This window comes from Macrotis lagotis, chromosome 4, assembly GCF_037893015.1.
Source record: "Macrotis lagotis isolate mMagLag1 chromosome 4, bilby.v1.9.chrom.fasta, whole genome shotgun sequence".
Classification (NCBI taxonomy): Eukaryota; Metazoa; Chordata; class Mammalia; order Peramelemorphia; family Peramelidae; genus Macrotis; species Macrotis lagotis.
Window position 1 is genome coordinate 92,443,355 of NC_133661.1, and position 27,294 is coordinate 92,470,648.

The 27,294-nt window shown below is 33.7% G+C and overlaps 2 protein-coding genes across 4 annotated transcripts in view; one reads left to right on the forward strand and one right to left on the reverse strand.

The window, feature by feature from the left end:
* Positions 1-22,867, forward strand: part of MCMBP (minichromosome maintenance complex binding protein) — a 32,630-nt gene extending 9,763 nt beyond the window's left edge. Inside the window, exons 4-16 of one of the 2 annotated variants that reach the window (XM_074233518.1) lie at positions 647-688; positions 2,771-2,872; positions 5,048-5,192; positions 7,996-8,147; positions 9,510-9,610; positions 10,548-10,717; positions 12,220-12,343; positions 12,811-12,928; positions 17,220-17,385; positions 20,039-20,172; positions 21,702-21,866; positions 22,002-22,090; positions 22,495-22,867. In XM_074233518.1, the coding sequence (XP_074089619.1) occupies positions 647-688; positions 2,771-2,872; positions 5,048-5,192; positions 7,996-8,147; positions 9,510-9,610; positions 10,548-10,717; positions 12,220-12,343; positions 12,811-12,928; positions 17,220-17,385; positions 20,039-20,172; positions 21,702-21,866; positions 22,002-22,090; positions 22,495-22,621 (1,635 nt within the window). In that variant the 3' untranslated portion in view covers positions 22,622-22,867. The remainder of the gene's footprint in view (positions 1-646; positions 689-2,770; positions 2,873-5,047; positions 5,193-7,995; positions 8,148-9,509; positions 9,611-10,547; positions 10,718-12,219; positions 12,344-12,810; positions 12,929-17,219; positions 17,386-20,038; positions 20,173-21,701; positions 21,867-22,001; positions 22,091-22,494) is intronic. The other variant, XM_074233519.1, reaches the window with a different exon arrangement.
* A 1,803-nt stretch (positions 22,868-24,670) lies between these two features.
* Positions 24,671-27,294, reverse strand: part of INPP5F (inositol polyphosphate-5-phosphatase F) — an 89,252-nt gene continuing 86,628 nt past the window's right edge. For both annotated transcript variants that reach the window (XM_074233517.1, XM_074233516.1), the window contains one exon: positions 24,671-27,071. In XM_074233517.1, the coding sequence (XP_074089618.1) occupies positions 25,925-27,071 (1,147 nt within the window). In that variant the 3' untranslated portion in view covers positions 24,671-25,924. The remainder of the gene's footprint in view (positions 27,072-27,294) is intronic.

Below are 27,294 nucleotides of genomic sequence, written 5' to 3' on the forward strand. Positions count from 1 at the left end.
AGACATATAGTCAGTATGTATTAGAGGAGAGGGGGATCTTGAAACGAGATTTTTCTTTGAATCTTACTTCCTTACACTATGCTACCTCTGAATATGTCCTTATGTAATTTTGGATTTCTTGAGCTCTTAATTGGTAGAATTGAAATAATATAGTAGTAATATAGAGAAACCTCTTTGCTTTTTAAACCATTTGTTAGATGTTTGGATACCAATATTAGGTATTGGATTCCAGTAGGTTGCAAATAAGTTTTATTAACTAATTGTTGAATTTGACTGTTTTCAGTAAAGAAGCATCTGAGAGGGGCAGTTAGGTGGTGCAGTGGATAGAGCACCAGCCCTAGAGTCAGGAGTACCTAAGTTCAAATCTGACCTCAGACACTTAATAATTACCTTAGCTCTGTGACCTTGGGCAAGTTACTTAACCCCATTGCCTTGCCAAAAAAAAAAAACAGGAAAAAAACCGAACCAAAGAAAGAAACATCTGAGAAAGACTCCACAGAGTTCCTGAATACATATATATATACATAAAAGTATTTCTGGGCTACTTAAAATTTGTCATTCTACTATTTATAGTGCTTCTGATGTTTGAGCTTATAAAGGCTGTGATTTGTTTCTTGTGAGTGTTGAATCAGTTTGTTGTTCACAGGTTTTACATTTTGGAAAATACAGAGACATAGCAGAATGTGGGGTAAGTGCTGAAACTTAAAAATATTTTTTAAAAAGCAAAAACTTTATGTTAGAATTCATTCTTCAGTTAGTAGGTTCTTTCACTACTTTGTTCTTTGCTACCAAAAAGTGCTGCTATTTTTTTCTTATGTATAAGAATTTTGTCTTTAACCTCCTTAAAGGGTATATACCTGAGGTTTTACTTTTCTTGAGCTGATACTGAATTTTTTTTCCTTTTAGAACTTTTAAAAATAACATTTTTTATGAGGTCAGAATATCAAATAGTCTTAGCATTGATAGCATTTTACATATTAATCTGTTAACTTGTGTTGATAACATTTAGAAAATTTTCAATCTGACAGTTGTATGGTGTATTTATGTGCTGTACATTCTAATGCCTGGTCCAACTGGTATGTTACCTCCTTGTGGGGTAAATTATTAATTTGACTTTGAAAGAGTTTGTTTTTCTAGAAAAAGAGGAGGATATTAGTTAGCTAATTATTTGGAAGACTTCATCTTTAATGATAGTGGTTAAATTAGTGTTGTTTCAGAGAATATAAATAAAGTTGAGGAATAGAAATCAAATTTTAAATTACTTCCTTATTTTTAAGTTTTTCATATAATTTTTGGTTTTCTATCGTTTATGTTTCTTAAAAATATTTCTAACTTTTCACCTTCCAGAGAGTCATCTTGTTATCTTGTTATAATGGAGAATAAAAAGGGGACAGCAGAGGAAGTTCAGCAAAACATGTTAATATTTTGAAAATATTTGATGTTTTATGCAATGTTTGTCACTTGCATTCCCCCCCCCCCGCCTTTTCACAAAACATGGAGGAGGGGAATGCCTTATCTCTTATTTGGGGCCAAGCTTGAAATTTCACAACATTGTTTTAGTTCTTATGTTGTTTTTTCCATTTATCTTTTTTTCAGGTCATTGGATATACTGTTTACCTTATTCTGCTTAATCAAGGAAGAACTTAACAGAACTATCTAAAAATGGAATAGGCTATCTTGATTTAATGAGCTCACCAGACACTCAAAATATTCAAGTAGAGATAGAGGAGATTTCTGTATTAGATAGTTAGGTTATATCTAAAGATCTATTTGACACATAATAAATGATTAGTAAACTGTTTTATTTGGTGTTTCTCTACTGGTAAAGAAATGCTTATCCTATTTAATTTTTTTAATTATGAGGATATCCTTAAAATTTTAGGGTCTTACTAAAAAGTGTTTATTTGACTTTCTCAGGGAATGCAAGTAACATTGAAAGACTTTATAACCAAACCACCCTAGCCTTTACACCTTACTATAATATTTCTAGATCAACCCAGATTAGCTAGTCTATACCTCTCCAACTTTTAGTATTCCATCTATATGATTGTAGTTGAGCTGTACAACTCGATTGGTTATAACATTGTTTTACCTTAAATTCTAATTTCATAGAAACACTTAAAGATGTTAATATAAGATATACATGTTTTACCAAACCAGTTTGTTCTTTCATAATTAAGGGAAAAAACTACCTGAATTAAAACATTTTAAAGTTAGTAGCATTTTACTGAGTAAAAACTCTGCTGAAATTGTTTGCTTATTTTTATTTTTCTGTATAAAATATCCTCAATAAAAGAAATATATATCTATGTTTATGGTTTCCTTTGCAAAAATATTAGTAAAAATTAGTTGTCTATTTTTAACTTACTGCAGAAGATTTGCTTATATAATTTGGGGTATTGGTTTTATGAACTTGGGCTAGGTACATTATGGAAGATGGGGAAAGTGTTTAGATTACAACTTAATTTATAATGTTCCCTTGTCTTTATTAATCTTAAACAAACATTTTTAATGGGCGGCCTGTTAACTATGTTTCATTTTCATGGAAACTCCACATAATTCTGGAGTAGATTGTTACAGATGCAACAATATAAAAAACGTAGTTGCTGGATTGTTAAAAAATAAATTTTTATGGCTATCTCTTATTTTTAATATCTTCCATTTCCCAATGTATCCCTTTTTCATCTCCTTTCCAGACTGGAGTTTCTTTTTAAATCACAATTTTAATATGCTCACTATTTCAGCTCTTCTATATTTTTTTGTATTACAGCCTCAACAAGAAGTTGATTTAAATTCTGCCCAGACCACTACTTTAGAACGACAGACCTTCTATTGTGTCCCAGTGCCTGGAGAATCAGCATGGGTAAAAGAAATATCCTTTTTTTTTTTGACTTGTGTTACAAAGTTAGAAGACTTGATGAATCCAGTCTCCAACTTTGATTCCAGATATATCACTGAGTCCATGAGACTCAGATTCCTGATCTATAAATTAAAAGTAATTATATCTATATTACTAACCTCACAAGGATGTGAAGAAATAAGTTGTTCCTAATAGTCTTAAAAAAATGAGGAAAGCAAAAGTGGTACTATTTATAAACAGATTACCCAAATAATTTGAACAAGCAATTCATAATTTTCATTTCATTAAGCTTAATAGTCACAGGTGAATAGATTTCAGGCTTCATTTCTGTAAAAGTATCTCAAAAGTATCTCAAAAAGTTTCACAAAAGTGAAACTTAAAACTACTTGATACCCTGTGATGTAAAGAGAGGATTTTCTTGTTTTTACTTCTATGATTTAAATGTATACATTTAGATGAATAGATCTTAAAATTCTGACCTTTTAAAACATTTGAGAACAAAAAAGGAGGGAAAGGTCTTCAACTATTCTAAAGATGTAGTATGATTTCATATGCAAATCAGGGATCCAGAATGATCTATAGTATTATTCTGGGTGAAGAACCCTGAACCAATCAATAAGGCCAGATCTTGTTTCTGTTACTAGCTTTGATCACTTAGCTTCTCTGAGCATTTTTTTGTCTCTTAAGTAGGAACACTAATTGCCAGAGTTGTTGGGTGAAAGTACCTGAAAGCAGAATTGAACAGTTACTAAAATACAAGCTCTTTCATTTACTAAGTCACTTCATCTCTTGAGTTAAGTATAAAAGGAAGATATACTTAATGATTTTTAAAGTCTTTCAACTCTAAAATTGTATTCTGTTACTATTTTTTAATCATTTAGTCATTTTAAGCGCATTGTGGAAGGACAATTATGCATATTCTACTTGGTTCCAGAGAATGTAACTAAAATCAAATACATGCAATACATTTTGTTTATAATGTAAGAAAATTTACCTAACAGTCTGTAAAGTCCCAAATTTGAAATATGCTGCCCAAAGATATAGTAGGTCCCTCATCATTGGAGTTCTTCCAGTAGAGCTAAGTAATCCATTTTTTTTTTGTTTGTTTTTATTTTTTGCAAGGCAAGGGGGTTAAGTGGCTTACCCAAGGCCACATGGCTAGGTAATTATTAAGTGTCTGAGGCCGGATTTGAACTCAGGTACTCCTAACTCCAAGGCCAGTGCTCTATCCACTGCGCCACCTAGCCACCCCAAGTAATCACTTTTTTTTTAGGTTTTTTTGGGGGGTTTTTTGGTTTTGTTTTTTTTGCAAGGCAAACAGGGTTAAGTGACTTGCCCAAGGCCACACAGCTAGGTAATTATTAAGTGTCTGAGACCGGATTTGAACCCAGCTACTCCTGACTCCAAGGCCGGTGCTTTATCCACTATGCCACCTAGCTGCCCCAATAATAAGTAATCACTTTTTTAAAGACATTGTGAGGGGTTCCTAATTCAGGTGTTTTTGGACTAAATGATTTCTGAGGTCTCTCCGAACTCTGAGATTCTGTGACTTTTTTCCCTAACCAGGACCCCAGAACTTTTCTCAGGTCTTACCATTCATCTTAAAGCTGAATCATCTTGTATGTGTTCTTTCTCCCTATTAAAATGTATTTTTGTTAAGAATGAGAACTGCTTTGCTTTCCTGTTTTAAATTCTAGAGCTTAGTATTGTATTTGACAAATAATAAATGATTAGTAAACTGTTTCATTCGATGTTTTCCTACTGGTAAAGAAATGTTTGTCCTATTTAATTTTTTTAATTATGCCTAACTGCATGAAGAAGTAAAATTTATTTTAGTAAATATGAGATAGGTGGAAGGAGAACTCATACAGTAATAAATTAAAGATTATTGAAGTACTGAAAATAATGGTAACAGTTTTCTGATGATCTATGAATTTCAGGAATTTGCACACATGGTGTAACTTTAAAAAAATTCTAGTATGTTAAATTTTATTAAAGAATACATGATCATTTCACCATTGTTAATGTTAAAGTGTTCTGAAAGCAATAATTCAGCAAAATGTGTTTCCTTACCTAATGAGTCATTGAATTAATTTACAAACTTGTCATCTTTAAGAGTAATTATAAAATACCAATACTGTACATTCTAAAAACCTATGTGGTAGTTTCCTTAATCTTTTATTTTACGCATATGTTAGCGCAAGCCAAGCTCGAGTTAGCCCCTCAACATCTTACACTCCAAGTCGTCACAAGAGAAGTTATGAAGATGATGAAGATATGGACCTTCATCCTTCTAAACAGAAAGATCAATATACAGGTTTAAGACATACAGGTATTGTCATATAATAGTATTCTCTAATAGAGTATCAGTGATTGTCACAATCATGATCGTGCCACTTGGAAGCTGAGGCTCTGGATTGCTTGAGCTGGGAAATTCTGAGTTGTAGTAGGTTCAAACTGATTCTAGGGGTGGCTAGGTGATGCAGTGGACAGAGCACCGGCCCTGGAGTCAGGAGGCCCTGGGTTCAAATCCAGCCTCAGACACTTAATAATTACCTAGCTGTGTGGCCTTGGGCAAGCCACTTAACCCCATTGCCTAGCAAAAACTAAAAACAAAATAAAAAAACTGATTCTGTTTCTGCACTAATTTTGGCACCATTGTGGTGAGTAAGGAGTAGAGAATTGAGTTGCCAAGCTGCCCAACATGAGGCTGACCAGCCCCTGGCAGAAATGAGCAGCTCAAGCTTCTGTAGCACTCACCCATGGGCTTCCAGCTTGAGGGGACAACCCTGTTAGGCTAGGAAAGAGTGGAAGATTCAGTTACACCCCTTCTTCTTGGCCTCCCACCCCCAAAAAGTCCAACAATTTTGTTTGGAATGCACCAGACATTTTATATTAATATTACTATTGCTAATCAGAAACTTCTGTGGTAGGATTACTTATAATCTTGAACTGACAGATCCATTTTAGTTGTTCTGTAGTTTAGATACTGCCATATTATAATTGAATTTGAAAATTCCTGAGTGAGTAGACTAAAAATAAGTCTTTTCTTGACTCATATGGGCCTTCACCTTAACTTCTTTAGTGTTTTTATTAGCACCTAAAAATTATTTCTTTGTCCTTGAAAACATGCTTGCTTGTTATGTGGTCATTGTGAGACAAAGCTATTTAATTTTCAGTCTTAAATATCACCCAAGAAAAGGTATGAATTTCATTGAATTAGTTTCATTTTTCCCCAAAATTTGAAGGAATCACCATAAATATTCATGATCAGTTTTTTAAATATAATTTGAGTTGTAATTCAAGGCAAAAAAAAAATTTATCATGTGGTTAGATTGTGGCAAACCATGTTGTGAGAATTTCAACTTTCACCTTTTAAAAAATGAGCCATGGTTGGTTAATTTTTTGAAGGTAAAATATCTGCATTTTATATGTAGAATGCCTGTGTCCCATATGCTGGATTTTCATAACAGGTGACAGAAAAAAAAGGAAGTAAAATTGTTATTTTATTACCTTATTAATACATAATAACAGTAGGAAAGAAGATTAAAAGCTCAGGAAAGGGGTTGGGAATATATCCATGAAGTTCATTCTATCTAATATTACTTATGCTCCCATTTTCAGTAAAGTTAATTTCTTCATTTGTCTTACTAGCAATCATTTGGAAGTATACTTTAAAAAATTTTGCATTTTATGTCTTTAGCCATTCATTTGAGATAATGTGACAGCTTTTTTTTAATAGTAAAGCACATATAATTTTACAGTAGTGTACTGTGTAAATGCAAGAGGCTATTTCTGAATAGTTGTAAGTGGATAGCTCTAATGTATGTAATGTTAATTTGGCGGCAGTATTATGCAAAATGGTTTCATAAAAGGTAGACTTAACAATTTTACATTTGGTAGATTTGGAAGTAACCTAATCTAATTGGAAGATCACTTGTGCTGAGCAGAATGTCTGGCACATAGTTCATTGAATATATTTTTCTTGATTGATTGATTGATAATTTCTTGCAAGTGCCTAGAAAGTTAGACATACTTTGTTATTACAGAATAAAATAGTTTCTTTTTTTATTTTTAAATTTATTTATTTTTGAATTCTACAATTTTTTCCCCTAATCTTACTTCCCTCCCCCTACAGAAAGCAGTTTGTTTACTTTGTTTTCAAACTATACATTGATCTAAATTGAATGTGTTGAGAAAAAAATAATATCCTTAAGGAAAAAAATAAAATAAAATAAAAGAGATATAGCAAAATTACATAATAAGATAATGAATTTTTTTTAATTAATAGTCTTTGGTCTTTGTTCAAACTCCACAATTCTTTTTCTTTTTCTGGATACAGATGGTATTCTCCATCGCAGATACCCCAAAATTGTGCCTGATTGTTGCACTGATGGAATGAGCAAGTCTATTAAGATTGATCACCAACTCCATATTGCTGTTAGGGTGTTCAGTGTTCTTCTGGTTCTGCTCATCTCACTCATCAGTTCATGCAAATTCTTCCAAGCTTCTCTGAATTCCCATCGCTCCTGATTTCTAATAGAAAGATAGTGTTCCATAATGTACATATACCACAGTTGGTTCAGCCACAGAATAAAATAATTTCAAGAACACTTTTTTTTAAAGGTTTTTATTTTTTGCAAGGCAATGGAGTTAAGTGCCTTGCCCAAGGCCACACAGCTAGGTAATCATTGTGTCTGGGGCTAGATTTGAACTCAGGTATTCCTGACTCCAGGGTCAGTGCTCTATCCACTGTACTACCTAGCCGGCCCTAAGAACAGACTTTTAAAAGAGATAATAGTTTTTCTTAAAATGCATTTTAATTTTCCGTAATACATTCTTTGTTCATTAAATTAGTTTGTTCTATTTTTAGCACTGGCTTGTTTGATATAATACTTATGCCCCAATTTCCTGTAGTTTATACAGTTTAAACTAGGAAAAACATTTATATTTATCCTATTCTGTGTTTAGTTTATTGTTGTCTTCCTCATAAGTTTTGCAAAAATTGGTATTATTCCCTGAAAAATAACCATTTAAGTTTTGTCCAGTGAGAAGCATCATTGATCTGAGAAGGCTGTTGAGGTTTGTTCTTCTCCCAGGGGAGTTAGAAAGTCAGTTATTTCTTTTGATTTTAGGGAAAGTTGGTGATCTTCATGGGTATGGAGAGCCAAAACGGTTAGAAACTGAGGCTTCTGCTGGGCAACATTTGACCTCCCCCAACTGCACCCCTCCTCTTGATCTCAATTTTCCACTGCCAGGAGAGAAAGGCCCTGCATGCCTTGTAAAGGTAATCAGACTATTCATGAACATTTAACTTGATGACTGACAGTATAACTGCAATGTATGGAATGCCAAATACAGTTGAGAATGCCAGATGGAGACAGTTAGTTTGCTTCCTTCATTTCAGATTGATCTCAAAATTTTATCTGCTTTAGGATACTTACATTAGTGAAAAAAAATTTTTTTCCCCAAAATATGACTTATTGAAAGTGGAAATCCAACAGTTACTGCTATCATTAGAGGGATTCATTCTTTTTTAATTCAGTGTTAAAAAATATTACCTTGATGATACTGATTTTCTTAAATATATTGCACACTTTGTTTATTATAAATATTAGTAATCAGATTAAATATTGTAGCTATTTCTCTTGACATTAGGTAATAGGAATAAAGGATCTATGAGTACAGGTATTGCAATCTGGTAATACAGGTTGTATTTCTCCTATTTATTAGTAATTTGTATTAATTGGCTGTACCTGAAAAAAATTATTCTTTTGTGACCACTACTCTTAACTAGTTGAAACTCAGGCGTGTGTTCAGACAGTACAGTTTGTTGCCATTCCTGCCCTTGGAGCCTTTGGGGGGAAGGACTTGTCAGTGCTTTGGAAGGACTTGTCAGTGCTTGACTTTCCCCTGGCCCTGCCATCAAGGCCTTGGGAGTATCTTCAGGCCAGGAACAGCCTTTAAAGTAACACTTTTGAAGATGTCCAAAATGGTCATTCTGTATTCCTGCCTACATGTGGTTGGTTGTCTTTGAGGTGGCATATATGTTCTTAATAAAATAGCATTCTTTGGGGGGGGAACTATGTATTGAGTTGGCTGGAAGAGAAAAACTATTGGACTGAGAGTCAACAAATTGGCGTTTAGTAATAACTCTCCTACAACCTGGGTAACTTTGGAGAGCAAGTCATTAAAGATAGTCTTTAGGATCCTTTGCAGCACTTAGTAGTTGTGGTAATAGTCTACAATTTGGAAGTACTATTAAAGGGTATTTGCCATTTGAGTTTTCTAGGGATGAGATAGTATGGAACATTGCAAACAATGATGGATTCTTGGAGTCTCGTTAATCTGGGTTTAAAGTCTAACTCAAGGTGATTATTAGCTGTGGGATGACAATGAACAGCCATTCAGAACCTCAGCTTCCTCCATTTGTAAAAATTTGGCTAGTACTCTTGTACTACCTACCTCATAGGGGTATTGTGAGGAAAGTGCTTTGTTGTAAACCTTATTAAAGCATTATAAAAAATGAGTCATTTTCTTTGAGACTGCCAGTTATTGGAAAGAGGGCAAATTTAGAGCTACATCTTGTTCACATGCTATACGATTAAATCCTGAAACTGATAATTTCATGCTGACTTTTTTAAATCAGGTTTATGAAAACTGGGATTGTTTCAAAGTGAATGATATTCTTGAAGTGTATGGTATTTTGTCTGTGGATCCAGTGCTGAGCATACTGAATAATGAAGAAAAGTAAGCATGTTTCTTCTTTATTGTTTGTTAAAAGGAATTTTAAAAAAAAATCATTCTGATTTTTAATGACCTGACATAGCAGAAAGGATTTGAATTGTTTTCAGATATGTTGAGTTTGTCTTTAATTGCAAGATTACAGGATTCTTTTTTATATTTGACAGAATAAATTTTTTAAATAAAGAATAGCAATAAAATATTAATATTTCAGACCAAATATTTTATTAAAGCTCTTAGAATATAATAGCATAATTTCAGTTTTCCTTTGTATGGTCATTTTTCCTAAATAGGCTTCTATAGATGGAATTGCAAAATTACGGAATGTTGGGGCTGCTCAGTGGCACAGTGGATAGAGCACTGGCCCGGAGTCAGGAGGACTTGAGTTCAAATTTGACCTCAGCCACTTAATATTTACCTAGCTGTGTGATCTTGAGCAAGTCACTTAATCCTGTTGCCTTGCAAAACCCTCCCCCCCAAAAAAATTACAGAATATTTAATATACAAAAGGAGACAAAATGAATAATTCAAATTAAGTTGTCAAGAGCTGAATCCTTTTTGAGTCATTCTCAATAAGTAATTTAATTCAGGATAAGCATTAACATTTTGTATACTATAATAAATCATATCTTGAAATAATTCTGCCTTAACCCTGTACATGAAATGAAGTTTTATGGTACTGTTTCCTTATGTGAATATATATACTAAAGAAAAACATAGCCATATCAAGAATATCAGTTCCTATTTGCCAAAATCATGTTAATTTAGAAATTTTTTTGAGGATTTAGCTAATTTTACAATTAAACTTCATGTTATAATTCATATTGAGAAATAAGTGAATTGCACATGGAGGATGAGCAGATGAAATTAAGTATTGGCTTGAGTACTGTTAGTATTTTTAGAAATGCTTATGAGAAAATTAAATTTTATTTTAACATCCTAGGGATTCGTCACTACTGGATTCCATGGAATGTATGGATACCCTAGAAGAACAAAGAGTACATAGTCCACCTGCTTCATTGGTTCCAAGAATTCATGTGATTTTAGCACAAAAATTGCAGCACATCAATCCACTGTTGCCTGTCTATCTTAAGGAAGAGGAGAGCAAAAGCTGTATGTAAAAAAATTACAGTGACTATATCATTACACTTTTAAAATAACTTTTTCTATCATTTTCTACTAAATAACCTAAATTGTAGTGCTAGGGAAATTTTTTTAAGATAGAATTTACTCACTTGTATTGATTTATTTATTTTCACATTATTACAATAATCTTGTTGTGCCAGTAAACTTAAAGCCCACTTCCTCCTCCCAAGAAATAGAGAAACCTCAAGAGAAATGAAGTGAGAAGGGAAAAAAAAATAGTACTTCAGTCTGTGTTAGATATCATTGGCACTGTCTCTAAGATGGGTTGCATTCTTTCTAAGTCCATCAGAGAAGTTATTTCAATATTTTTTTCCACAGTTGCTATTAACTATTTTTCCCTCCTCTATTCCTCTCTACTCTCATTCTATTCTCTCTCACTCTCTTCTTTCACCCTCTCCCTCCTCAGAAATATGTTGTGTCTGACTACCCTCTCCCATGAGCTTTTCTCTCCTCTATCACCTACACCTCCCTTCTCCCATCCTTTCCCTCTCATTTTTCCTCTAGGGGAAGATAGATTTCTATACCCAATTGAGTGTGTTTGTTATTTCCTCTCTAAGTCATTTTTTTTTTAATTTTTTTAGAATTTTTTTAGATTTTTTCAAGGCAATGGAGTTAAGTGGCTTGCTTGCCCAAGGCCACACAGCTAGGTAATTATTAAGTGTCAGAGCCTGGATTTGAACCCAGGTACTCCTGACTCCAAGGCCAGTGCTCTATTCACTGCATCACCTAGCCGCCCCTCTGAGTCATTTCTGATGAAAATAAAGCCTCACTCATTCTCCCTCATTGTCCCCCCCTTCCACTCCATTATAAAAGCTTTTATTCTTTACTTTTTAGCTCATTCTACCTCTCCCTTTCTCCCAGTATTTTGCTTTATCATCCATTGCCTCCATCTTTATACTGTATTATACCATTAGATTCAGCTCCCTCCTGTGTATTTATTTTATTTTTAATCATTAATTTAATTATGTATGTTTTTATTTTCATTTCCAAGCATTACAAGTGAGACATCACTTGTAATAGGGAATTCTTATGAGAAGGTAAGAGTGAGCAAAATACAAGTTCAGTAAAAGTAAACAACTCATCAAAAGAGTTTGATAAATATTTTTTGAGAGAAATTTTAAGATGTATGATTGCATTTATACTAATATAACCTTAAAGAAAATGAGTCTATATTCATTAGGACAAAAATATAGTACCATACTATAGTTAGACCATTATAAATTTCCTCACTCATCTCAGTTTCTTTGCTTTCTTAGTTTTACTTCTTTCTTTCACAAAAAAGTGAGGGAGAAGTCATGTGACTTTTTAAATATGGAAATGACATTAAGAACTTAAAAAAAATTCAAAGGCCAAAAACCACTAAAATATTAGAGTGTATTCTTTATTTTATGTTCACTGTATTTTCTTTTTAATTCATTAGAAGAAAGTAAACAAGAGTGTTGAAATTTTTGTTTTCTGTTTTCTCTCAGTTATTTCCAGTTTCATGTCAGAATTATCTCCAGTGAGAGCAGAGCTACTTGGATTCCTAACCCATGCCCTTTTGGGAGATAGTTTGGCTGCTGAGTACCTTATATTGCATCTTATATCCACTGTGTAAGTTGAAATTCTGAAGAAATGGAATATTTAAGGGACTTGAGAAGAAACATCTTCTGAGATAATGTATATTTTAAATTAGAATTGGAGAGGGGAATAAGTATTATTTAAGCCAAATCTGTCATTTCTGTGATATGAAAACTTCCTCTATCAACATAGATCTTTACTACAACTTAAGTCTTAGTAAAGCTGCCTCAGACACTTATGATTAAGTAATTTACCCAGATTTCATATTTAAACCCAGGTCTTCCTAACAACTTTATCATTCTGCCTCACAGTTTAGGGTTATATACTCTTAAATTTTCAGGTTCAAAATTGAATACAGAATCTGACTTGAGAGGATAAAATGGGAGATTTAATTATTTATTCATGCCAAAATATGGCCTGTTCAAGAATAGTGCCATCAGTAAAATTAAATTAAATCGTGTTAATAATGTTTTTGATAATTTTTGATTTTGCTTTTTCAGGTATACAAGGAGAGATGTTCTTCCTCTAGGAAAATTCACGGTTAACTTGAGTGGTTGCCCTCGAAATAGCACCTTCACCGAACACATATACCAAATTATTCAACAGCTTGTCCCAGCAGTAAGATCATTTATAAATATACTTCACAAACTTGTGCATAATTTTAGAAAATTCTTGCTTTGTGTTCTATTCAATACTAATATTTACTATTCAGTAATTGCCACAATCTTAATTTCACCCAAAGTTAGGATGAATATTTCTTGTTTCTCAGTATCATTATCTATTGCATGAATTAAAAACTGAATAACTCTGGAATTTAAGGTTGAGAAGCTTGGGAGGGGTGGACAGTAAGTGATTTTTAAAAAATTTGTTTCTAGTAATAGACATTTTTTGTTCAATTAGCAGTTTTACTCCATTGTTTAGAATATGTTAGGATATGCGGAGTGCCTTTTTTTGTTAATTATTCACTAGTGTGTGATTAAAAAATACTAATCTGAGAGTCAGAAGAATTAAGTTTTAAGTCTATCATTAATTAGCAAAGTTACTTAGGATAATCTGAGGTCAATTCCAGTTCCATCTTTCTTAGATTGCTTTATTTTTTTTTTGTTTTATATGTGTATGTATGTTTTGAACTATGTTTTAATATATATGCACATACGTAAATTCATACTAAGTTGGTGACTAATAGTAAATTTTGATACCTCAAAAGGTCTAGGTAGTTTCGTTCCCCAGTGCAGATAGCACCCTATCCATGACCTCACTCAATTGCCATTTTTGTCCATGGTTTTCTTCTGGATGTTGACTTTTTTTGTTCATCATTTATTTTTTCATTTATACCTCAAGTGTTAGATAACATTGATTTGTTGCATTCATCCTGAGTAGGCAAGGTACTTAGTGGAACAAGCACTGGTTCTAGGGTCAGGTTCAGATAACCTCTGAGATTTTAGCTCTTGTGTAACTGGGCAAATCACTTCACCTCATAGGACCTGTTTTCCAAAAAATAAAGTGAGGGGGCTATATTAAATGTTTCTTCAAGTCCCTTCCAGCTCTGGATTTATGATTTTATCATCTGTAAATGCTCTCAAGGTAATCAATCTGGCTTACTTGGATCTCATATTAAGATTTTTGTAAATGTAATTTTCCTCTGTTCTTTTGTCTTATGAAACAGTAGGGCTCTTGATCTTCCATCATTTTTTAGCATAATTTCTTTCAAATGAGCTTTGATTTTCATTCTTATGACTATAGTCATTTTAGTGGATAACTTTTATCCAGTTCCCATTTTTCTAAATAGATTGGGGTTAAAGACATTATAACTGCACATGAAGTTTTCTTCTATTTGTTCAGTCTTGGTATTGAATTTTCCCTTTGCTCTAATCAGTCTATGCACAGACCATCTAACTCCTGTCATTCCCACTGCAATATGGTGAAAAGAATGTGGAACATGGTAGTCTTAGATTTGAATCCTACCCTGACGCTTATGTTTTGACTATGGGAAAATTCCTGAATGTCTCTGAACCCCAGTTTCCCCACTTATTCATTGAGATTAAATAATACCTCTTCTCTGTGTGGTTATTATGAGACAATGTGTATAAAGTGCTTTTGCTAACTTTAAACACTACCCAATGTAATTAAATCCATTTCATTTTTTTGTGACATTCAATGCTTAGCATGTCTAGGGTCTTCTGAAACTTATAAAAGCATTCATGATATATAGACAAGAGACTTTAAATCTTATGAGACTAAGACATTTTTCATTTTTTTCAATATCAAGCCTTTTTGCAAAATTTATTATCTTTACTGTGTCCACTTGTGTATGTCAACTTCATTTAGAGGATCTTGACACTTAAGTTAGTCATACAAGTTCTTTTCACTCTGTGATTCATTGTAATCTGCTTATCTTCAGTGCTACAAGACAGTATCTACCTAAGTTTTGAAAAATAATGTTATATAATGGCTTTTGATACAAAATGAAAACAGCCTCACAAACTAATTTGTTTACTTCTCTGAGCTGAACCTGTGAGTTCTTCCGTTCAGTTGTTACTATATTCTTATTTCATTTCTAATGAGAAAGCTTATATAAGTATGTTATGTTTCTCCTGCAGAACATGTTGATGATAGTTGGATAAAAGTTATTTACAGTTAAATTGATATTTGTCGATGGTCCCCAAATTGATTTTAAGCATCCTTTCCCCTATCCTGTTACTGTACCACCATCACTGCAAAAAACACAAACATGTCACATTACCAAAAAATGAGACGTACCATGCATTTTGTTATTCTATCTTGTTATTGTTATGTTGTTATACTATTTTCATGAGTCATTGGGGCCAGGTCCCTTGGTAGAGAGCAGAGACTAATATTGGGATAGTACTATAAGCCTTTTCCAGCTTATTAGAATCATTACTTTCCCAGAGGCTTTAAGAATCCAGAATCACTTCTACATTAGCTGGAGACACTGGAATTGGACTTTTGTATTCGAAATATTATCTTTCTTCCAAATAGATCATTTGTTGCTATTTACATTTAGTTATGTCTTAATTTTGGAGTAATTACTTTTGTATAGCTCGTTTCCTCTTTTTAAATGTTGTGTTTGGTTTTTTTTTATTTTACATTGTCTAAATATCTGCTTTTACTACTCTTCCTCCCCTTCAAAAATTTTTTTCATGCTTTTATTTGTTCTTTACATTAGCCTTGATAGATGGAAGAGGTATTACTATTACCACTTTCTAGATGCAAAAGCAGTGGTAGAAAGGTTAAGGGATGGAGCTTGTTTGTGGCACCGTTGAAATTAGAATCCTGTTACTTTGTTTCAGACTTACTTTCTTTCCCTGAAAACCACATTGCTTTGTTTTTTCTGTTGGAGTGACAGTTACCTTTTTTTTTTTAAGATTTTTATTTATTTTGAGTTTTTAAATTTTTCCCCTAATCTTACTTCCCTCCCCCCAATCCCCCACAGAAGGCAATTTGCCAGTCTTTACATTGTTTCCATGGTATACATTGATCCAAATTGAATATGATGAGATAGAAATCATATCCTTATGGAAGAAACATAAAGTAGAAGAGATAGCAAGATCAGACAATAAGCAGGATTTTTTTCCCCTAAATTAAAGGTAATAGTCCTTGGTCTTTGTTCAAACTCTACAATTCTTTCTCTGGATACAGATAGCATTCTTCATCGAAGACAGCCCCAAATTATCCCTGATTGTTGCACTGATGGAATGAGTAAGTCCATCAAGGTTGATCATTGCCCTCATGTTGATGTTAGGGTGTACAATGTTTTTCTGGTTCTGCTCATCTCATTCAGCTTCAGTTCATGCAAATCCCTCCAGGCTTCCCTGAAATCCCGTCCCTCTTGGTTTCTAATAGAACAGTAGTGTTCCATGACATACATATACCACAGTTTGCTAAGCCATTCCCCAACTGAAGGACATTTACTTGATTTCCAGTTCTTTGCCACCACAAACAGGACTGCTATGAATATTTTTGTACAAGTGATGTTTTTTACCCTTTTTCATCACCTCTTCAGGGTATAGACCCAGTAGTGATATTGCTGGATCAAAGGGTATGCACATTTTTGTTGCCCTTTGGGCGTAGTTCCAGACTGCTCTCCAGAAAGGTTGGATGAGTTCACAACAGCTATCTTTTTTAAATTAATTTTTTTACTTCTTAATAAAGTCTCTCTAGAAATCGATACTGAGTCTTGTACAACAGAAGATTGTTGTCAGAGTTAAAAACCTTTTATGGGATTGAGTCATAGAGTATGGCATATGAGAATATTATTGTACCAGAAGTCAGAGAAAAAAACGCAAAAAGTGTCATGGAATTTGGGAAAAGGAATAAAGAATCAAAACATGAATAATGAGGATCTCATGCCTACAGTTGGATGGAGGGTACTTCCTAACTAGCTTATTGTATTCATAAGCATGCAGGCCCTGGCCTTTGAAGTTTTGCCATTTCATTTTTTTGGAATTATGCATACAGCTGCTTTGAAATTAAGGGTTTAAGTTGAAGTTGAACTTTTGGCTTTCATTAGTGAAATAAACATTTTTTTTTTCCTTTTACTCCTAAGACAAGAGAGTATAGCTTGTAGTTGCCTCAAGTAGTAGTTAAATTTTCCAGGTAATGTTTGTTTTATGTGTAGCTCAGTTATCAAGTACCTTTTTTATTCACTGGTGAATTAAAAACTGACTTCCAAGTAAAGTTTTATAGTTCAATTCCAAGTAGTATATATATATATTGTTTAGGCCTTGATTACACAACAGATAGGAAAATATTCTCTATTGACCAATATTCTTAAATTAAGCTCATTTAGAATCATTGTGCCAAACTGTCCAAATAAAACTTATGTCTAAATTTGTCTAAAAGTGAAGGGATTTTTCCCTTTCTTAATACATTTTTTCTTTTTTCCAAGTCTTTCCGTCTGCAGATGACAATAGAGAATATGAACCTTTTGAAATTGATTCCTCACAAGGATTACACAGCTAATCGCTTAGTCAGTGGAATCTTGCAGCTGTCTAATAATACTTCCCTTGTCATAGATGAGACTCTTCTTGAGCAAGGACAGCTTGACACACCAGGTAAGCATGTTTGTTGTCCCTACATTGCTGGCATGTAGTTATAGTTAATCTCATTCATTCTCTTTTGAACTCCCAAGTAAAAAAAAAATCCTTCATGGTAACCTTTTTTTTAAAGATTTTATATATTTTGAGTTTTACAATTTTTCCCCTAATCTCACTCCCCCCCACCCCCACCCCCCACATAATGCAATTTGCCAGTCTTTACATTGTTTCCATGGTATACATTGATCACGGTAAACTTTTAAGATAGTAACCTGACTATAAAAGTTAAAAAACTTCATAAAGGAGGTAACTATTGTTATGAGTATTTCCATGCTAAAACATTTACATTGTGTGATTACCAATGGTTTTCAAATGAAAAAATCTGGTAAAATAATTTTGAATTTCTCTCATTGAGTTTTACAGTATGTTCCATTGTCTGAATGAAGCCTTTAATTACTTTGTCATCCTGCACTCTGCTCTTATCTATGCCATGACCTCATTTAGACTGTCAATGTTTCCACCCAGCCTTTTTGAAACCTTGCTTTGGCTTTCTTTGACTTTGCACAGGTTGCTAGTACAGCACATAAGATTTCTTTGTTGGTAATATATTACATCCTATGCTTTTCCTTCACCATGTGTTTTTACCTGGCAAAATTAGTCTTCCCTTCTAGTTTTAGTTGCATTGGTTTTGTTTGTGCAAAAAACTTTATTATTTTGGGTAACCAGAATCGTTTTTTATTTCTGTGATCCTCTCTTTCATTTTGGTCAAGAATGTTTCTCTTAGGGGTGGCTGGGTGGCACAGTAGATAAGAGCACTGGCCCTGGAGTCAGGAATACCTGAGTTCAAACCGGCCTCGGACACTTAATAAATTACCTGTGTGGCCTTGGGCAAGCCACTTAACCCCATTAAAAAAACCCTAAAAAAACATGCTTCTCTTTTCCATAGTTGTACAAAATACTTCTTTCTTCATTTCTCTAATTTTTTATGATGTCATTCTTTTTATATTATTCATGTAGCCATTTAGAGCTATTTAGACTGCTTTCCAAGTTTCCCCAGCAGCTTTGGTAGAAAATAAGAGTTCTACACCCAAAGGGTGAGCATACCCTTTAACCCAGCAATACCACTACTGGGTCTATACCCTGAAGAGATGATGAAAAAGGGGTAAAAACATCACTTGTACAAAAATATTTATAGCAGCCCTGTTCGTGGTGGCAAAGAATTGGAAATCAAGTAAATGTCCTTCAATTGGGGAATGGCTTAGCAAACTGTGGTATATGTATGTCATGGAACACTATTGTTCTATTAGAAACCAGGAGGGACAGGAATTCAGGGAAGCCTGGAGGAATTTGCATGAACTGATGATGAGTGAGATGAGCAGAACCAGAAAAATACTGTACACCCTAACAGCAACATGGGGGTGATGTTCAACCTTGAAGGACTTGCTCATTCCATCAGTGCAACAATCGGGAGCAATTTTGGGCTGTCTGCAAAGGAGAGTACCATCTGTATCCAGATAAGGAGCTGTGGAGTTTGAACAAAGTGCAAGGACTATTCCCTTTAATTTAGAAAAGAAAAAAACATTATCTTATTGTCTGATCTTGTTATCTCTTAGACTTTTTGTCTCTTCCTTAAGGATATGATTTCTCTCTCGTCACACTCAATTTGGATCATTGTACAACATGGAAACAAGTAAAGACTGACAGATTGCTTTTTGTTGGGGGGGGGGAGTAAGATTTTGGGGAAAATTGTAAAACTCAAATAATATCTGTAATAAAAAAAAGAAAATAAGAGTTCTGATCCCAGAACCTGGGATCTTTAGTTTTATCAGTCTTTTTGTGCTTTACTTGATGCCTAACTGATTGACTTTATTTTTTAATTAGTCATTTTGATGATTATTTGTCTGAAATATAATTTGAAGTATGGTACCATTAAGCTTCCTTCCCCCCCTTTTTTTCATTATTTCCCATGAGAATGTTGACCTTTTGTCCCTCTATATGAATTTTGTTTTTTCCTTCTAGCTCTCAAGCAAATTTTTTTTTATTTGGAATGACACTATATTATTTTAATATTGGAGTAGTCCACCATACTTCTAATTATTTAGATCTGTCTTTTATTTCCAAAGAGTGTTGTTGTAGTTGTTGTAGTGTATAGCTTTGTGTAGAGATTTCGAAATTCTAATAAATTCTAAATTTTTATATATAGTTACTTTAAATGGATTTTTCTTTTCCCTCCTGCTGGGTTTCATCAGTAATGTGGAAAAATGCTATTAACATGATTTTATTTCATATCTTGCAAATTTGCTTTAGTTCAGTTAATTATTCATTGTTTGCTCTTTCTGTTTATTCCTTAAATTTCTTTTTTCTAGTTATATTGCTATAGCCCGCATTTCCAACACCATATCAAATAATAGTGGAGATAATAGATACCATTATTTTATCTTTGATTCTATTGGAAAGCCCTTTAACTTGGTGTGTATGATTTTTAAATAACATTATCAATTCCTCTACTTGATGTCTGAGTCTATGATGTTAGGCAGTCAGTCAAGCATTTATTAACGTTTCTTCTTCCATTAAACAGTCCAGTAAAATCCTATTGCATAATTTACATCATTGAAACTAGTTTGCATAGGTAATTAAATTCAAATAACCACAAAAAGTCTTCTTTTATTAGGAGTTCATAATGTAACAGCATTGGGCAACTTAATAACTTGGCAGAAAGTTGATTATGACTTTAATTACCACCAGATGGAATTCCCCTGCAATATTAATGTACTTATTACTTCAGAGGGCAGATCACTCCTACCGGTATGTTGATAGATTTTTTGAATGGAGGGAAATTATACTGATTTGGGGGAATTGGGGAGGGGAAACCATTTTTTTCTTCTATTTCTTAACCCTCATTTCCTTTCCCAAATGTACTTAAAATAGTCATTGTTGATCAGGCAGTAGAATCATTTTAAATATACAATTAGTTTTTTTATATCACTTCATAATTACTTTCACATATATTTTATTCATTTAATATATAGGTTTTATAACAAGAAATATAACATCCAATTGTGTAAAATTATCAATCATAAGAAAAAGAATAACTGCTTTCAAGCAGAGCTGAAATTAAGAGTTGTTGACATCCTTTCTTCTGTTGGCATATGATTGTTTTTCTCCACTGATGTTTTTTAATTAACACCTTTATGTTAATTGCTATCTTTAAAAGGCAAAAAAAAAGCAACAATCAAGAGTTGTGTTAGGTAGACCAACTATGGCACTTTGGTAGCGTTCTGAGGTCGTGTCAGTCAGATATATGCATTTTAAACTTAATTTGAAGATTTCAAAATCTTCAAAATAAAAAAAAGCTAAGAGCTTTCAGTGCCATTTAAGAGAAATCTCAGAATGGCAATTGCCTTCCCTTTTATAGGATAAAGAAGAGGTTTCTCTTTCTCTCACTCCACCTTTCTGATTATATGGGAATTGGAGACATAGAAGGAAAAATTCTGAAGTGAAGATTATTTGGGATATGATTGATAAAATAAGTGTCAGATTGGAATATGCAAGAAATAAAACTGGTGCAACTTTAACAGAGTAATAATTTCTTAGACTACATATTTGTGTGTGATAGAAAGCATAGCCCCTCTTGCAAGGCAAGCAAGTAATATTTTGTACCATTCTTTTTGTGTTTACAGAAGCAATACAATTTTAGGAACACTCATGGATAGATGAGTCTTAAAGATGATTGCAACATTAAAGCATTATATCAAATGTTAGCCCTAATTCGAAAGAAAGGAAAATATTACAGTCTTGTAACCAAAAAGAAACTGTTGAGCTATAAGCTGTCTTGTATAATGGCTGTCTAGAAAAAGGTATCTGGAGGAGGGGGTAATTCTTCCTCCAAAATATTCCTTTATTAAAAATATTCTTGGGGTGGCTAGGTGACACAGTGGATACAGCACTGGCCCTGGAGTCAGAAGGACCTGAGTTCAAATTCAGCCTCAGACATGTAATAATTATCTAGCTGTGTGACCTTGGGCAAGTCACTTAACCCCATTGCCTTGTCAAAAAAATTCTCTTCATGACTTTACTTGGTTAAGAATTTTGGAACCCCTTCAAAGCAATTTGAGATTTTTTTTTAAAAATGTACCCTTCTTTATTCCCATTTAATTTGTATCTTAGCCTGATTTTTCTATGATTGATTCAGCTGTATTCATTATTGAAAATTTATCAATTTATTTAATAACATTTGCCTTTAACAGAAATTAGTATCCATACTATACCCAGAAACATTCAGATCCTTTTTGTTTAGTAATTTGGAAATAATCATATTTTGTTTTTCTTAATAGTCAGATTGCCAGGTACACTTGCAACCACAAATAATTCCACCAAACATGGAAGAATATATGAGCAGTCTTCTCACAGCCATCCTCCCTTCTGTCTTGAATAAATTCCGAATTTATCTGACTCTTTTGCGATTGCTGGACTATAGTATATCTGATGAGATAACCAAGGTATGTTTACAGCATTCAGTTGAGGGGTTGTGTTCTGTAATGAAATATCTACATGTATACAAAGTGGGAAATGGAAATTATTTTATAAGTCAGAAATATCCAAGATGATGTGAAACATTTGAAATTTTAATATAGGCTGTGGAAGATGATTTTGTTGAAATGCGCAAGAATGACCCACAGAGCATCACAGCTGATGATCTCCATCGACTGCTGGTAGTAGCTAGGTAACTGTCACTCTCTCTAGCAAATTAGGAATAATTTTCTCTTTGATATTTCTTTAATCTTTTTTGTTGTAGGGGGGTCATGGTGGGAAAATTTGATATTAAAAGTTTCTAAAATCCATAAACTTTAATGAGCTTTTATCTTTTCTCATGTTTGAATGATAAAAATTCATAAAGATCATAAACATGACCTTTAAAAAGAGCTTTATATATGGCTACTAGAAGGTAAAAACTGACTTTAGTATGAGATGTGCAAGATACTTAAGCCATCTCATCCTAACATTGACCTTTCATCTCTTAAAAAATGGTCCTTTCCAAGTCTGTATTATTGTGTTTAAAATTTTAAATGTTTAAATTTTGTATTGTGCATTAGGTCACTTTGTCTTCAAAATTTGTATTTTCCATAGGTTCTTGTCTCTAAGTGCTGGTCAGACAACCCTGTCAAGAGAGAGGTGGCTAAGAGCAAAGCAGCTGGAATCTTTACGAAAAACCAGGCTTCAGCAACAGAAATGTGTTAATGGAAATGAGCTCTAAACATTTTTTCTTTTACAGATTATAAACAATAACATGCAAACTGCAACAAAATTGATATCATTTATACCATATTGTTTTGTAGATTATTTGTATCAAATGACTTTTCCTTGAATCCAAATCATGCCTGAAAACAACTGAAGTTTATATAGTATTCAGTAAGTTCTTCTTTTAAACTTACTGATTTTATGAAGCTTTTGAAGTTTTTTTGTAATTAAACTGGTAACTGTGCAAATTATTTGATATTAAAGATTTAATATTGATAATACTGCTGATTACATTTTTGCCTGAAGCGACTGTTTCAGTGAAGTAGCTTTTTTATTGAAGTTTAAATAACTACATTATATTACATGCTGCAAAGATAAAGGTTAGCTTTTTCTCACTTGTCCAAGTATCTGAGGCCAGATCTGAATTCAGATCTTCCTGATTTCAGGGCTGGTATTCCTGTACAACCTAGATGCCCCTTTCTCTACTTTTCTTTTATTTTCCCTAAATCGAAATTGTAGAATATTTTCTGCAAAACTGGAGCTATACTCATTAATACTCCTGATAAGTTGAAAGTTTACATTTAGATTACAAAAATGTAATTACTACAAAGATGTAGATTACTTACATTACACAATGGTGCACCCTACAAGCTAATAAAAGGTTAAAAAAACATGGAGACTAAGGAAAATTCTGAGAAGCTTAAAAGAAAAATCTGGGGGGCAGCTAAGTGGCACAGTGGATAGAGCACTGGCCCTGGAGTCAGGAGGACCTGAGTTCAAATGTGACCTCAAACACTTAATAATTACCTAGCTGTGTGGCCTTGGGCAAGACACTTAACCCCATTACTTAGCAAAAACTAAAAAAAAAAAAAAATCTACAGGATGGGGGAAGGATTGGTGGGAATGTAGAGTAGGACTTCAAAGAAGAGAGTGTGGGGTGATGCCATTCCAACCATAAGAGATCAGGCAATAATGAAAATGGTCAAATTCTAGAAATGTGAGTTTCATAAGCAGCTTTAGAGATTACTTTTTCTTAGATGACTACCCATGTTCATCACTTCTGCATGCACTTTCCTTTCTAAAGGCATCAAAAAACTCAAATAGAACTATTGAGCTCTAAAAAAAAAATTCCCATTTGGCAATTACCATTTGCCAAATTGAAATTCTGAATGTTTGCAACCCCCAATGAATAGGGGCTTTTTTTTGCTGCTTCAGCACCTGGCATTTTTAGTGAACCCAAAGAAGCGAAACCAGAGGGTCTTGAACACCAGAATTATAATTTTTTGCCACTCAAAGTTTTAAGTGGAAGTGACACAATAGAGGGGAAAGCTCCTAGAAAATTGGTGAACAGTTGAACTGGAGAAAGACCAGTGAGGAGATTGATAAGAGTCATCACAGAGATAACAGCAGGGTTGGAATTGGTGGAATTTGAAGGAAGGCAAGAAAAGATGAAAATGAGGGTTAGAGTCTAGATGGGGTAAATTAAAGCAGCAGTTTTGGGAGCCTCAGACTCAGGACTTCTCAATAGAAAGTAGTTGAGTCAGAGTCAGCATGGGCTGACTGATCACTATGGGAGTTGCTAGCCTAAGCTAGGAAGCACACCAGGAGAAAGATAAAGCCAAGGATGAGTGAGCACAGAAAAGATATAAGGAGAACTTGAATTTTGAAAACGAAAACACACTTAAATCTTAAATGTTGAATATAAGGTGTTTCATTTCCCTTGTTCCAAGGAAATAAAATGAGCAAATACCAAACTAAGGTGGCCTTAAAACATGATTTTTTAATTCTAGGGTCAGTTATCTTCCAGTATTTCAGAAAATTGTCTTCAACTATAAGAGTATTTTTCCATTCATTCAATCAACTAGTGTTTATTAGATTTGACACTAAATATAATATATATATATATTAAGAATTAAAAATCACTTTAGAGCTCCAGATTTTGAATGGCTTAAGAATATTATAAAAAATGCTTAATGCCACACTAAAAGAATTAGAGAAGGAAAGAATGAGACAAAGTATTTGTTTCCCTAAAAGCACAAGCTATCATTTTGAAACATCAGGAAGCTAATTTGGAATTAATTTTTTTATTAAAATATTTCTCACATATATCCCTTTGCATTAAAATACAATAGTACTTTATTTTAAATATACAACGACAAGATTTTATTGACACACAAAAAACATCCACATCACTAATAAAACATGAATAAATAACAAAAGTTAAAATGCTTATCAAAATTTCTACAGACATAATCTGTTCAGATGATAATCACTTCAACACCAAAGGAAGGCTCTTGGGCCTCTATACTAGATCATGACACATTTGAAATACCATGTGCATCTGCCCACAGGACATGTTAAAATGGAAAACCCACTGGTTTTCCATGGAGGGAATAGCTCAAATCCTTGATCTTGAAGCTAGCTACCTTTTTCCTATATTATCTTACATGAAAATCCCCCATGGGGAATTTCTAGAAACAAATTTCATTCTATTCATTCTTAGAAGTTCCTATTACCCAATATAGCAGTACACACCTAAAGTATTTTTCACTAGAAGAATCTGGGGGGTATCCACGCAGTGAATGGTCACACAATCAATACATTCAGATTGATTTATAACAATTGAGTTGTCCTAGACAAATGTGTAGGTAACAATAGATTCTGATTTCTTCTAGTGGGTAATCAGTTCAAAGGATACCTAGAATCCACCCAGATTAGTTCTTTAAAAGGAAATTTTAATAAAATCACAAAAGCAATCATTGATTTTCTTTCATCTCAAACATTTTCCCCCCATTCAACTGTCTTAATTGCTGTTACTCCTGTAACCAATTTATCCATTACTTTACAGAAAAACGAACACAGAAACAAGACTACGGTTCTTAGTCAATGGAACACACAACTAAAATGAATTAAAATACACAACTCCCCCAAATAAAGATAATGTACCTTATAGATAAAATATTTTATTTTTAGCTGTGAATTACCAATTAGGTAAATGTATCCAGATCCATCCTTTTAGTGGAAGCATTTTACAGACTGTGTTCTGAAATTATGGATTCTGGAATTTAAATGAATAGCTTGTTTATTAGTGCCAGTGTATAAACTACCTGCTAAGGTCAAAATATTCTATCGTGAATATCATCTCAGTGCTCTTAGAAATTCTGAATCCTGTTCAGAAAGTCTCAAAACCATTGTCCAAGAAAGACAATTTGCAGGTTTGATCCCCACACTCAGGCAGTACAAGTTCTAATGGGATTTTGGTATGAAATCATTTTCTTTAGGATTATATTCAAGCCACTGAAGACCTATTTGTTGTTGACTAAATTTGAATTATTCTAGTCTGACACTGGGTAAACATGTCTTTAAGTTCATTTTTTTCTACTTCATTAACTACTTCCTGTTCTGCTGGGCTCTTTTGGACTTTAGCGACTGCGAAATTTATCCCATGGGTCAGTCCAGCTTGGGTAATATTAGCAACCTGAACCATAGAGCTTCGGATCTTTGCAAAAGGTGAGACTGCTCTACTCCCATTGCTTTCTGCAGGGGAAGGTGTTGATTGAGCTCCTGCTTCAAGTTCAAGGAGACCAGATGCAGAGCCTGGGGTCTTCTGAGCCGTAGCAAAATGAGATGGTTCAACTGACAAAAAATGTGGTCCTGTCTCAGAAGGGACATCCAACTTAGATGGTCGAGAAAGTATCTCTTTGGCTACTTCTGATTTAGTTTCTTTAGTCTTACACTCCTCAATGGTAGACTCATAGCCTTTCTCAGTAGTGTGTTGAGAAGCAGCCTGGATCTCTGATGGCTGTGTCCCTTTACTTTGAGCATCTTGTACAAACCTGTGACAATAAGCATCTATGGGCTTAGCAAAGTCAATTAATACATTGTCAGCAGATGGACTTTTCTGTATTGGAGATGGCAGCCCTTTTCCCAGGCTAGTTCCATGTGACCCAATGATTTCAGAAGGCACATGGATGGTAATGTCAGTGCTGCTTATAGACTGAGATCGACTGCTTAATCTTGGAGCTGAAGCAATAATGCCACAACTAGGAAGAACATAATCCACGGGCCCCACATTTTCTAAAGAATTAGCTAATTGCCTGTTCTCTTCACACTTTGAATTTGTAAGGTACTCATCAGAATGGAACGAGTCATCTGAAGATATCTCCTCATCAGATTGTATCTGAACTTTACTATCCATCACAGCAGCATTTTCAATAGTTTCAAGGCTACTATCTGATTTCCAAAGATTTACTGTTAAGTTTGGTTTTAAAAAGTTGACTTTAACTTCATTTTTTGTGAAGCTTCCTAGCTTGCGTAGGTTGCCGATCGTGACATTTGTTTTGGTCTGTTTCACCTTTTGATTTAGAGATGAAAATTTGCTCATCAAAAAATTCTTTCCTTGAGCCAAAGATCCTTGGTTTTGAGCTCTAATTCCAATGATATCCTCATGAGGCTTACTACTCTTCCTATAAATTGGAGGGGGGGGGAAGAAAGTTAAATTTCTGTGCAAAATTCAGTTTTAAAAATGAATCAACTTCAGTTCAAAGATTACTAAAAAGTAAAATGCCCATTTCATAAAGTTTACTAATTTTTAATAAGGAGAAAGAAGATAGGTGGTGCAGGGGCCCTGGAGTCAGGAGCAACTGAGTTCAAATTCAGCTTCGGACACTTTAAGTTACCTAATCCCAT